The sequence below is a fragment of the Crotalus tigris genome, unplaced genomic scaffold (genome assembly GCF_016545835.1).
Source record: "Crotalus tigris isolate CLP2741 ecotype Arizona unplaced genomic scaffold, ASM1654583v1 scf7180000018301.7375997, whole genome shotgun sequence".
In the NCBI taxonomy this organism is placed as follows: Eukaryota; Metazoa; Chordata; class Lepidosauria; order Squamata; family Viperidae; genus Crotalus; species Crotalus tigris.
The window spans coordinates 5726312-5739697 of NW_024096931.1; the positions used below are offsets into that span (position 1 = coordinate 5726312).

At 45.5% G+C, this 13386-nt stretch overlaps 1 protein-coding gene across 6 annotated transcripts in view; it reads right to left on the reverse strand.

Annotated features, from left to right (window-relative positions):
• LOC120310892 (syntaxin-binding protein 4-like) overlaps positions 1–12754 on the reverse strand; it is a 44920-nt gene extending 32166 nt beyond the window's left edge. For 4 of the 6 annotated variants that reach the window (XM_039349808.1, XM_039349810.1, XM_039349807.1 and 1 more), the window contains exons 1-2: positions 11028–12023; positions 3590–3663 (exon numbers count right to left, since the gene is read on the reverse strand). In XM_039349808.1, coding sequence (XP_039205742.1) covers positions 3590–3663; positions 11028–11092 — 139 coding nt within the window. In that variant the 5' untranslated portion in view covers positions 11093–12023. Of the gene's footprint in view, positions 1–3589; positions 3664–3884; positions 3962–11027; positions 12024–12399 lie in introns of those variants that run through there. The other 2 variants (XM_039349806.1, XM_039349809.1) reach the window with 2 other exon arrangements.
• Between the last annotated feature and the right edge of the window lie 632 nt (positions 12755–13386).

The window sequence follows — 13386 nt, forward strand, 5'->3', positions numbered from 1 at the left end:
TTGGGGATCATTTTTGGTTTCACAGAATAACAGAGTTGGAAGGGGACCTTAGAGGTCTTGTAGTCCAGGCAGGAGACTCTCTCTCATTTCAGACAAATAGTTGCCCAATAATAATAATAATAATAATAATAATAATAATAATAATAATAATAATAATAATAATAAGAAGAAGAAGAAGAAGAAGAAGAAGAAGAAGAAGAAGAAGAAGAAGAAGAAGAAGAAGAAGAAGAAGAAGAAGGAGAAGAAGAAGAAGAAGAAAGTTGGAAGGGACCTTGGAGGTCATGTAGTCCAACCTCCTGCTCAGGCAGGAACCCTACACCATTTTAGACAAATGGCTGTCCAGTCTCTTCTTAAAAACTGCCAGTGTTGGAGCATTCACCGCTTCTGGAGGCAGGTTGTTCCACTGGTTAATTGTTCTAACTATCAGGAAGTTTCTCAATAGTTCTAGGTTGCTTCTCTCCTTGATGAGTTTCCATCCATTGCTTCTGGTCCTGCCTTCAGGTGTCTTGGAGAATAGCTTGACTCCCTCTTCTTTGAGGCAGCCCCTGAGATACTGGAAGGCTGCTATCATGTCCCCCCCTCGTCCTTCTCCTCGTTAAACCAGACATACCCAATTCCAGCAACTGTTCCTTGTATGTTTTAGCCTCCAGTCCCCTAATCATCTTTGGAGAAACACAATTGTTAACAATGTTCACCTCAGATCAAGCAATCATTGGCCCAAGAACCTCTTTTATAGACATCCTTATCCCAGAGAAGCTTGACGGTCAAAGTCAACTCAAAGTCTGAAACGATTTCACCAGGAAGCTGTCACCTCTTGGTCACCCCATAATCCCAAAAGGGAAAGCTATTTTTATGTGCAGCTTTAGTGAGAAAATAGAAAAAGCTTAGAGGATTCTGTGAAGTGAGAAAAATCTCTGGTACTCTTACCCGTTTATTTCCATAATCCTATTTAGAAGGTGTGGCAGGAGGCCATAGCTCATCAGAAAACACACATCCCCATGCAGACAAACACCAAAGAGACGGGAAGGTGATTGCCCTCGACTTGCAACCCCAACTGAGCCCAAAATTTCTGTCGCTAAGTGAGACAGTTGTGAAGTGATCTTTGTCCCCATTTTACAACTTTTCTCGCCACGGTTGTTCAGTCAATCACTGCAGTTGAAAAGTTAGGAATACGGTTGCTAAGTGAATCTGGTTTCCCCGTTGACTTGGCTCGTCAGAAGTTCGCAAAAGGGGATCACATGATCCCCCGGACACTTCAACCGTCATCAGTACATGCCAATTGCCAAGCCTTCAAATTTTGATCCCGTGACCCAGGAGACGCTGCAGTGGTCGTCAGCGTGAAAAACGGTGGTAGGTCCCTTTTCCGCTGCCGTTGTAACTTTGAATGGTCACTAAACAAACGGTTGTAAAGTGAAAACTACCTGGATGTACGTGTATAATCAAAGCGGCAATTCTCCTTACAAGCTTCCCTCCTACATTGCTCTCTGGGGTTGATATGGAAAAACTGACAACTAACTTTCAGGAGAAATGTAAATACAGGTCGTCCTTGACTTACAACAGTTCATTTAGTGACCATTCAAAATTATGACAGTCCTGAAAAAAGTGACTTATGACCGTTTCTAATAGTTACGACCTTTGCAGCATCCCCACGGTCAAGTGATCAAAATTCGGATGCTTGGACACCGACTCATATTTATGATGGTGATCATGTCCCGGGGGTCACGTGATCCCCTTTTGCGACCTTCTGACAAGCAAAGTCAGTGGGGGAAGCCAGATTCACTTAACAACTAGGTTACTAGCTTAACAACTGCAGGGATTCAACTTAATCGCTGTGGCAAGACAGGCTTTACAATGGGGCAAAAACTCACTTAAGAAATGTTTCACTTAGCAACAGAAAGTCTGAGTGCAATTGTGGTTGTACTTTGAGGCTCCAGAGGGTATAAAAACCCACTCCCTGCATGTGTTCTCTCTCTCTCTTTTCTTCCAGAGCCATCTTTCGGTCTGGCTCTCCTCTTCAATAAACTGCAACCTTCTTTCTAAAGCAGTTGCCATGTTGTTTATTCCCGGCTTGGACTGAACCATGATGAAGATTTTTTTTTTCAAAAGTGTTACATTTAAAGGGATGGGAATATTAGACCAATACACTGGATCTGCTTCATTAGAAGCTGTGAAAGAAATATTTTCTTATGTCTTGAGCTGTGCGTTCGGAAGCATGGTTTGTAAGGTGGAAGCTTCGAATTGCAGAGGCTGAGTGCCTGGCTGCTGGAGTGCAGAGGAACAGAATAATCCTTGACCCAGTTCCTCGTCCACTATAACTCATTCATATCTGCTTAATATCACTTGCTCAGGGCTAACCTCTTATTAGAGAAAGCTCTGGGAAAAAAGGGTCCCACAGATTATCAAGCAATGAAGAAAACACGAGCTGATGAGTTATTCTATCAGACTAAAAGCAGAAGGACAGAATTAGAGGCTACTCTCGGGGCTATTAATGGCGACCTCAAGCCCTTCCCAGCTTCTGCAGGGCTAAAATTAGGCTCAGGTCTCCATTTTCTGATCTTTAGCCATTGCAAAGCAAGCACGGAGATCTGGGAACCGATCTGGTCTATGATCTGAGTAAAACAGGAAAGGGGAGAAGGAAGGCGCTGATGAGTCCATGAAGTCCTTGGTGTTCTCTGAACTTGGACATTTCTGGCAGACTTTTCATTACCAAACTAGGTAACCTCATCAGTGCTAGAAGGGAGTAGGGTTTGCAAAATGGAGGAGAAACAGAATGGGAGGAGGAGGAGGAGGAGGAGGAGGACGACGACTGTGGGGTCTTTGGCGCTCTCTGAGCTTGGTGGTTTTTCTTGCAGATGTTTCATTATCAAACTAGGTGATCTCATCAGTACTAGAAGGGGTCTGCAGAGTGAGAGAAACAGAATGGGGGCAAGAGGAGGAGGAGGAGGAGGAGGAGGAGGAGGAGGAGGAGGAGGAGGAGGAGGAGGAGGAGGAGGAGGAGGAGGAAGACGACTGTGGGGTCCTTGGTGCTCTCTGAGCTTGGTGGTTTTTCTTGCAGACATTTCATTACCACTCTCCCTTCATCAGTGCTGGAAGGGAGTGGATTTTGCAGAGTGGGGAGAGGATGGGGAGAGGAGGAGGAGGAGGAGGAGGAGTAGAAGGACGGGGGGATGGGGTCTTTGGTGCTTTCTGAGCTTGGTTGTTTTCTTGCAGATGTTTCATTCCCCAAACTAGGCAACATCATCAGTGCTAGAAGGGATTGTGGTTTGCCTTGAGGTGGGGCTTATTTTTACACGTCACTGAGAGTTGGGCGGTATATGAATTATTATTATTTGTGTTGCAACACCTCTTTAAAAAAAAGATGTGGGGCTTTAGTCAAAGGGGCTTGGCCACCATCTTGACCTTTTCGAAACCCTTCAAATATTCCTGCCTCGTGGGGCATCAGAAAAGTCACCATCCCACGATAAAAGTGTTACAAAAACAACGAGAGGAAGGGGAAGAGGGGAAGTCAAAAGGCTCAGCTGTGGGATCCCTGAACAAAAGCAAATGAATTGAAATTCCGCTGCTCTGTTTTCGAATCCCGCACACTCACCCAAGCCGTTGGCGCAGTCGTAGAAGTCAAAGCAATGCATGTGACGATCCATCCCGTGCGGTCCCATTAACGTCCTGAAAGAGCAGAGCAAAGGGGAGGATGAGCTGGGATACTGAGCTGCAGAAGAATGCACATAAACATAGAATTGATTTATTGGTTGAATAAATTTATACCCCCGCCTAATTCACAGTAGGCAGCTCATCATGTTTTTAAAAAATCCACCATACAATAAAAACCCATAACCCCACTCCCACCCCATACCCCAGGGAGGTAACAACATAAACAAATCAGTTACCTGATAAGCTGTGTCTACAGGTAGTCCTCGACTTACAACAGTTTTTGACCTAAGGTTTGGTTTTGAACTATTGAAGTCCCCCATTAAAGGACTGTCTCAGTCCAACACTGCTTAGCATTTCAAGGTCAGCCAACATCAGTCAGGGGCTGCCACCTGCCTGGGTAGGAAGAGTGCTAAAAAGTTGTCACTGAGAAATGAGGAACTGGTGTTCCTTCAAATAGTAGGCATGGATTCGTGCAAGATGTTCCATATTCCCTTCCTCCACCTTGTTTGTTGGTTTGCATCCAACCTTTCTTATTTTTAGAAATAACTCAAGATGGTGAACATATCCAACATGACTTTCTCCTCCTAACCCTGTGAGGTGAGTTGGGCTGAGAGGCAGAGGCACTGGCCCAAGGTCACCCAGCTGGCTTTCCTGGCTAAGGCAGGAGTAGAACTCACGGTTTCCTGGTGACTGGTCCAAAGTCACCCAGCTGGCCTTCATGCCTAACATGGGACTAGAACTCACCGTCTCCTGGTGACTGGCCCAAAGTCATCTAGATGCTCTTCATGCCTAATATGGGAGTAGAACTCACCGTCTCCTGGTGACTGGCCCAAAGCCACACAGTCTCCTTCCATAACTTTCAAGATGGTACTACAACTCACTTTCTAGCCTGATGCTTTAACCACTAGATCACACTGATTCTCTCTCACATGGGCATTCTTCCCCATCCACTTTCCTGCAGACAGTTAAATTTCCAGCTGCCAAACAGCAGTATCATATCATCCGGCTTCTCTCTCTGGCAAGTCTACCACTTTAATCTGATTAACAGCCCAGAAGATGCTGGAATAGGATGATTAGAGAACTGGATGATGCAAAACAGCTGTAGCCATAGCAACGGAGAGAAAGGGCATAGTTAAAAGGGGGGCCCTGGCCCAACAGGACCAAAGGCAAGCATCCCCACAGAGCAGCTGATGTTTTGGGGGCAACGTGAGGACGAGTTGCGAGGGGAAACATGACGATGCTCCAAAATTCAGTGAAGGAGAATTTGCATTCCAAATAGCTTTGAAAGTTAGTATTCAAGCATTATTCAGATGGAGTAATTCATTCTTGTGTTTATAGAGTTATTACATTCTAGTGTTAAGAGCCGTGGTGGCCCAGTGGTTAGAATGCAGTACTGCAGGCTAAATCACTTCACTCTGGCAGTTCGATCCTGACCGGCTCAAAGTTGACTCTGCCTTCCATCCTTCTGAGGTCAGTAAAATGAGGACCCAAAATGCTGACTCTGTAAACCGCTTAGAGAGGGCTGTGAAGCACTATGAAGTGGCATATAAGTCTAAATGCTATTGCTATGGCCATTGCTGTAGCTGATTGGATGTCACATTAAGAGCCCTGGTGGCGCAGTTGTTACAATGCAGTGTTGCAGGCTAACTCTGCCCACAGCCTGGAGTTTCATCCTGACCAGCTTGAGGTTGACTCACCCTTGGTAAAATTAGGACCCAGATTGTTGGGGGCAATGGGCTGACTCTGTAAACTGCTTAGAGAGGGCTATAAAGCACTGTGAAACAGTATATACAGTAAGTCTAAGTGCTATTATTATTATTGCCCTCCTTCCCTCCTTCCTTCCCTTCCTTCCTTCCTTCCTTCCTTCCTTCCTTCTGGTTAGAATACAGTATTACAGACTGACTACAGCTATCTTAAAGGAGAAGTTTCCAGGAAACTTTTTTTGAGCAAATCAGGGTTTGAGCCGAGGCTTTTTTTTTTTTTTTTAGAAAAGTTGTAAAATAGGAGTGTCCAACCTTGGCAACTTTAAGACCTGTGGACTTCAACTCCCAGAATTCCCCATCCAACCACGCTGAAGTCCACAAGTCTTAAAGTTGCCAAGATTGGACATCTTTGCACTTTCATGTCTGAATGGGCTTTGTGAAGCCTCATGTGCTAAGATCTTGGGAAGATTAAGAAGGCTTTAGATCTACAGTGATCCTCTTAGGTGAGGTAAACAAGTAGCTGTTGCAGAAGCGCTCTCTTGCTTTTGCTCTCTCTCTCTCTCTCTCTCTCTCTCTCTCGCTCTCGCTCTCTCTTCCTTTTCTCTTTTCCTCTCTTTCTCTCTCTCTCTCTTTCTTTGTCTCTCTTCTCTTTCTCTTTTTGTCTCTCTCTCTCTCTCTCCAGATTCCTTTTCACACACACACACCCCACAGCCTTTCCTTCTAACCTCCCCAAAGTGACTAATAAATTAATCTTTTAATCAATTACTCTGTTAGATCATATTTGTCAAAGTGACGGGGAGATATTAACTGCTAGGCCATCTGCTTGCTGATCTCTCAAGCTGGCTTGCTGGACAAAATCCTCATCAAAAGTGTAAAGATCATGAACTCTCGACTATCCAACTGTTCCTTTTCAAGTGCAGGGCACCTTGGATTAATCACCCAGAACCGACTGACTTGCAAGGTTGGAAGCTAAACCATACGAAGAACGGCTGCAAGAACTGGGCATGACTGGTCTAGTGAAGAGAAGGACCAGGGGAGACATGATAGCAGGGCTCCAATATTTGAGGGGCTCCCACAGAGAGGAGGGGCCCAACCTATTTTCCAAAGTACCTGAAGGCCAGACTAGGAACAACGGATGGAAATTGATCAAGGAGAGATTCAACCTAGAAATAAGAAGGAATTCCCTGACAGTGAGAACAATCCACCAATGGAACAGCTCACCTCAGAAACTGTGGGTGCTCTATCACTGGAGGCTTTCAAGAATTAATTGGACAGATACTTGTCATGAATAGTATAGGGTCTCCTGCTTGAGCAGGGGGTTGGACTAGATGACCTACGAGGCCCCTTCCAACTCTGTTATTCTGTATTTCTGTAAGATTGATGTCAGCCTTGTGAGGTAGACTAGACGAGAAGCACAACCAGGAGGACCAGCTCTATGTTTATTGTAACGTTACAATAACAGAATCTCACAGATCTGAAACTTTTACTCACTCAAAAAGTAGGGACGATCCCTTCTGAGATCCTTTCAACACCCCATGCCTCCTTCAGACTCAAATTTCTTTTATCAAAGCATTGTCTAGGCTATTTTTAAAAATATTGATCTTTAGTTCCTTCAAATAATGTCCAAGAACCTGACTTCTTTTATGTTTTCATTGCCCCTGCTCACAACGTTCGTCAAAGCTTTAATAATCCAATCTAGGAAGATTGGATTACTCTCTTGGTTTGTTATTTACATATCCCTTTTAATTATCAAGGCATCCAACTGATTTCTTGCATGTGTCCAGTGTAACATCTTTTTCTGTGTCCTTCTTGTGGCCTGCAATATTTAAATCCACTTTCAAATCAAGTCTCAATCACGTCAGCTAATATTTGTTTCTCTTCCATAGCATATTTTAAATATAGTCTATCTATAGAGGCAGACACTCTTAAAATTAAGTTCTGAGTCCTTTGTTCAGAAATATCCTTCAGTACATCCAATATTAAAATATTTTGCTTCATTGCGCATTTGTAAGTCACGTTTGAGTGTCTTTTTCTTTAACTGTAATTTCTAGTTCTGTCTAGTTCCCTGTAGTATGCAATTTTTAAAGTCTTTTCTTAAGATTTCAAAACAAAAGCATTTCCCCTCAGGATGGGTTCTTTATAAGTAAATCCAAACTCTTATTTCAAATTCATCTGGACCCTTAGTCCAACTACAATTTTCCAAAATCAAAGTTTTGACCATCCTTTTGTTGTTTATTCCAAAAGAAAAGTTGGTTTATTACATTTGTTTTCCACCCATATTGCTTCAAGGCAACTCTGGACAGTTCTTAAATTATTAAACTTGTATTTTTAAACTTCTAAGCATTGAAGGGAACTCGTCCATATGCACATACTAATACTCCCTGGCCTTTGAAAAGAGGTACAGGAAAGTATAATTTACAATATAAAGAGACTGATTTCAACATCTATCTGATCTTTATGGAAAGAGATCTTACAATATAATCTGCCTGGAAGTAAACAGGTACCTGCCCTACAATTCAGAAATCAATTATTTTCTCCAAGGAATGGAATGGAATAGAATAGAATAGAATAGAACAGAATAGAATAGAATAGAATAGAATAGAATAGAATAGAATAGAATAGAATAGAATAGAATAGAATAGAATAGCTTTATTGGCCAAGTGTAATTGGACACGCAAAGAATTTGTCTCCGGTGCATAAACTCTCAGTGTACATACAAACAACAAAGTAATATAATCATAAGATACCAGTAGGACAGCGGTTCTCAACCTATGGGTCGCGACCCCATTTGGGGTCGATCGACCATTTTTCGGGGGTCGCCAAAGAAGGCGATCCGCCATTTTCTCCCCTCAGGGGGTGCCGGCGCCGCGCATGCGCGCCGCGCATGGGGGCGTGCGCCACCGCGCATGAACACTGCGCATGGGGGTGCCGGCGCCACGCATGCGTACCGCGCATGGGGCGCCGGCACCGCGCATGCGCACCGCCGCACATGCGCGGCACACATGGGGTGCCGCCGCACATGCGTGGCACGCATGGGGCGCCGCATGTGCGGCGTCGCCCCCCATGCGCACGGCACCGCGCATGCACAGAACATTTGTGTGGCGGGGGTCGCCATCACACAAACGTTGAGAACCACTGCAGTAGGAGAAGGTAGTAGAAAAGATGACAAGGATAATAGTAATACAGCCATGCTACATGGGTAAATATCCTTAGACATAGGACAGTACTGTGGTAATTAGATGTTCAGCATTCTCTACACTTTTCTTCCTTCTTTAATAGAGATGTCCCTCTAAACATAACCAACTTTCCACCTCTTCTCCAAGCTACTAGCAAACATCTCGGTAGCTAATGGAAGTGAGCAGAACGCTTGTATACAACCAGCGATCTGAGAATTCGGTCAAGGTGTACGAATTGAGGAACTAAAGCAATGTTGGCATTGAATTCACCGGTCTCCTCTTAACATCTATAGCAGGGGTGTCAAACTCAATTTCATTGAGGGCCACATCAGCATTGCGGTTGCCCCGGGGGGGGTGGGTGGGTCTGGCCAGGGTAAATGTGGCCTATTGGGTGGGCATGGATGGAGTGGGTGTGGCCTACTGGGTGGGCATGGCCAGCTCTACATCGTTCACATCTAGGGTGCCAGTGGGGGCCTGGGCAGGAGTGGGACAGATCTGAGGGTCTCTGGCAGAAGGGGGTAGGACCGGGGCAAGCGCCAAGGCATGGTCCATTTCTTCATTCCTCACAAAAGGTGACACCTCCCCAGCATGCACCCAGGGGATGGGGCCGACGCGGCAGGGGCTGGTTCCTCGCTGTTTCTAGACGGCCTTGTGGAGCTAAGACTGAATGCGTTTCAGCATAGATGGACACCACAAAATTGTACATTGGTTCCCAGCTGGCCTGGGCCAGGGCCAAGGCAGCGGGGGCTGTTCCCTCACTGTTTCCAGGATGGCTTTGCAGGCCACATGAAACCACTTCGCGGGCTTCATCCAGCCCCGGGCCTTGTGTTTGACATGTCTGCTCTATGGAGATTCTCAGCCAATCCAGGTCCTGGTTGTCCCCAAGATGCTTTTTCAAAAGGCGACCGGATGTTGTTTTTCCTTCAAGACATTTCGCTTCTGGGAGTTGAAGTCCACTGTTTCTCGGTTCTGAAGAAGCTTCTTGCGTAGGAAAGGAAAACATCTTCAAGGAAAAACCAAGTCCAGTTGCATTTTGAAAAGGCATCTTTGGATCTCTCCTCTTAAAGCTGTCCAGGAACTTTAAAAGGGGGAGATATTGACAATCTCAGAAACTCCTGTTCTTGTATGGTAATCTTCCAGATCAGCAGGATCACTTTAATGAGGGTAACAGTCATTCCTGCTTCATGATAGACTCTCCTTGCTTGCTGTCACTTTACTATCTGTTTACAATTCTCTTAAACTCCTCCCTGAGGATCCATCCATTTTATCTTGGGAGAAAGTCCATCTCTGAAGCCCCTTCAAAGCTTTCAAAATGTAGTTTCTCCCCCCCCCTGCAATCCAATACATGGATCACAACACCTTAGCGCAGTGGTTCTCAACCTTTTTAATGCTGTGACCCCCCCCCAACTGGTCGTAAGTCAAGGACTACTCAACCGGTCGTAAGTCGAGGACTACTCAACTGGTGCAGCACCGTTTGCAGAATGGGACTTTTGGCGGGCTCAGCAGGGCAGAGACAGCCTGGACAATTCCTATTGGCTTTTGAAAGCCAATAAAATTAGACTCTATTCAAGAGAGCCCATTCTATTGGCTTTCAAAAGCCAATAGAATAAAAGGGAGTAGCGTAGCTAAGGAAAAGGGGGGGGGGAATGGCAGACTGCGTTGTTTGGCGACCCCCATGAAATGGTCGTTCGACCCCAAATGGGGTCTCGACCCACAGGTTGAGAACCACTGCCTTAGCGTGTATTCACTTTGTAAAAACTACCGCAAATTATAATTTAGTCCTGCCAAACTGTTTTGTACATACTGTTTTGTGAAGGGGCTATACTTACAAAGAACATCGTTTTGTAAAGGTAACCCCCTTATGCTCTCTTTCTTTCCATAAATTATATTTAGATTATCTGAATATATAATACAAACGAAAATAAATATAGTAGGGGAATCGGGAAGGGGAGAGAAAAGAAAGAGAGGCGTGGGAGAAAGGGAAGGAGGAGTGGAAAGCACTGACTTCCAACTTTTTCCAGGGCAATAAATTAGTTACAGCCTCAACTTTTTACTTTTGCATATTTAGTCAATATTAGCCATTTCCATAACAACGAAGTAATCTAATCGGCAAAAGCCTAAGTCAGCATCAAAGAGCACAAAGTCTAGAAGCCACTGACAAGTAGAAACAAAACTAGATATGTGGTTTTCTCTGATTAAAACTATTAATTCTGCCATCTCTGCTAGCTCCATCCCTTTTTGGGATCCAGCCCCGCTTTTCTCCAGCAAGTAGGGGCTTTAGAAAAGAAAAAATCCTTAATCTTCACTTCCTGATGTTGCAAAGATAAAAGGGGAATAAAATGAAAGGAAAGAAGGTATTTCTTAGAGAAAGACCCCCACACCTCTCATCCAAGGTGCCTTCCAACATTATTATTATTATTATTATTATTATTATTATTATTATTATTATTATTATTATTATTATTATTATCCCTCAGGCCCCCTGCTTTCCAATTCTCACCAATAAATGAGGGAAAGTCCATCGAAACGTTCAAGATCGCTTCCCCCTGGCTTCAGATAGGACATCCTGTCCTAAACTGGAATTCTTGAATTGTTCTTTATTCTTCCCAGCAACGGTGGTCTGAGAGGGCGCGGCAGATCCAGCCTCTCAGCTGCAACGCCATCTGCAACCCCGAAACATGGCTTGGGGCGACAGGAGGTGGCCTTGTCCCAGCAGATCCAAACCATCTACATGGGATCTGGAAGGGGATCTTTGCTGATGGTTTTCAGCCCTGCCTTGGACCGCCTCTCCCCACGAGCGTGCTGCTAGCCAAAGTGGATTGATGGTTTTGCTCCGGCAGCCTTTGGCACGCCGCCTGTGTCCTAGGAACAGATGTTGTGACTCTTTAGTTAATCCGAAAGATCCGTTCCCTTGAGAGCAGCGTCATCTGAAGGGCTTCCAAGGTTTCAGTGCTGGGTCCAGATAGCGTGAGCGAAGGATGGACGTCGAAGGGACGGAGACAACAAGATGCGCAGGGACTCCCCCCCCCCTCCTCCTCCCTTCTGTCTTCTCTTGGTTCAGGCAAAGAGTTTGGGGGGAAAACAGAGACGGCCCCAGGTAGCGGTGGTGCGTAAATGGCAGCTGGCTTTTGGGGGGAAACGCAGAGAAATGGCATCAAGCATTGGGAGACGGTTTTGGGAAGCAAGTGGGGCAGGGAATGGGTGGTGGACTGAGGTTGGGGCTTTTTCTGGCCCCCTGATTTTCAGAAATGCTATTAGGGAAGTTGCTTCCCCGCCCCTCACAATTGGGGAATCTCCTTTACTCTGCAGCAGATCAAGCAAGGAAGAATTTTAGACTTTTCGTAGGCGTGGAAACATGATAAAGATCCTGTGGTAAAAGAAGAGAAGGAGAGGGGAGATTTATGAAATGTATCCCATGAGGAGAACCACTTCCAAAAATGGCCAAATGGCTTGAAAGTCTTCCCTTCCCTTCTTTCTCGTTTCCTTCCTCCCTTCCTCCTCCTCCCCTCAGTCTCTTCCTTCCTTCCTTCCTTCCTTCCTTCCTTCCTTCCTTCCTTCCTTCCTTCCTTCCTTCCTTCCTTCCTTCCTTCCTTCCCCACCTCCCCTTCCTTCCTTCCTTCCTTCCTTCCTTCCTTCCTTCCTTCCTTCCTTCCTTCCTTCCTTCCATTACCAGCAAACTAGTTCTGCAGAGCTAGTGTAAATCTGACCCCCCCCCCAATTATCAATTTAAAGTCAACATTAACAAAGCAGTGTAATTCAGCCCCAAATAGAGCCATAGTTGGAGACATCCAGAGCATCTAAATTCATGGTTTCCAAATTATGTCAACCATCTTAGCTTGAGAAAAAGAAATTTGCGCAATCTGGAAAGCTACCGATTTTTGTTATCTTCGAGATCCATTCGCCTCCAATCCTGCCTTCACACTCCCATTGCATACTCCTCCTAAAAAGCAAGCAAGCAACCCAATCATTTCCCAAATAACCATTCCCCCCCCCCCCATTCATTCCGGTGCATTCCAAGGAAGTGTAGGCCTGAGGCGCCCCCTAGTGGTTCTTCCAAATCCCCAGCCTTGGCAGCCTCTCAAACAGAGATCTATCTGTTCTAGTGAAAAGTGTCTTATTGTCTTGTTGTTGTTGTTAGTTGCGAAGTCATGTCTGACCCATCGTGACCCAATGGACAACGTTCCTCCAGGCCTTCCTGTCCTCTGCCATCTTCTGGAGTCTATTTAAGCTCACGCCTACTGCTTCAGAGACTCCATCCAGCCACCTCCTTCTCTGTCATCCCCTTCTTCTCTTGCCCTCCATCTTTCCCAGCATCAGGCTCTTCTCCAGTGAGTCCTTCCTTCTCACTAGGTGGCCAAAGTACTTGAGTTTCAGCTTCAGGATCTGGCCTTCTAAAGAGCAGTCGGGGTTGATCTCTTCTAGAACTGACTGGTTTGGTCGCCTTGCAATCCAGGGGACTCGCAGGAGTCTTCTCCAGCACCATAGTTCAAAGGCCTCCATTCTTGGGCGCTCAGCCTTTCTTATGGTCCAACTTTCACAGCCATACATTGCAACTGGGAAAACCATGGCCTTGACTATATGCACTTTTGTTGGCAGGGTGATGTCTCTGTTATTTTCTCCAACTTTATCTGTTTGTTTGTTTAGGACAGTGGTGGCGAACCTACGGCATGGGTGCCAGAGGCGGCACTCAGAGCCCTTTCTGTGGGCATGCGCGCCGTCGCTCCAGTCCTAGGCCTTCAGCTGGGTTTTATAACACCTTTTCGCTTTAAGCCTCTGCCGCCGTGTGCAAAAAAAAAAAAAAAAAACCAAAAACCCAGGTTCAATCAATCAGTCAATTTCATGAGGACCCCGTTCCTTGA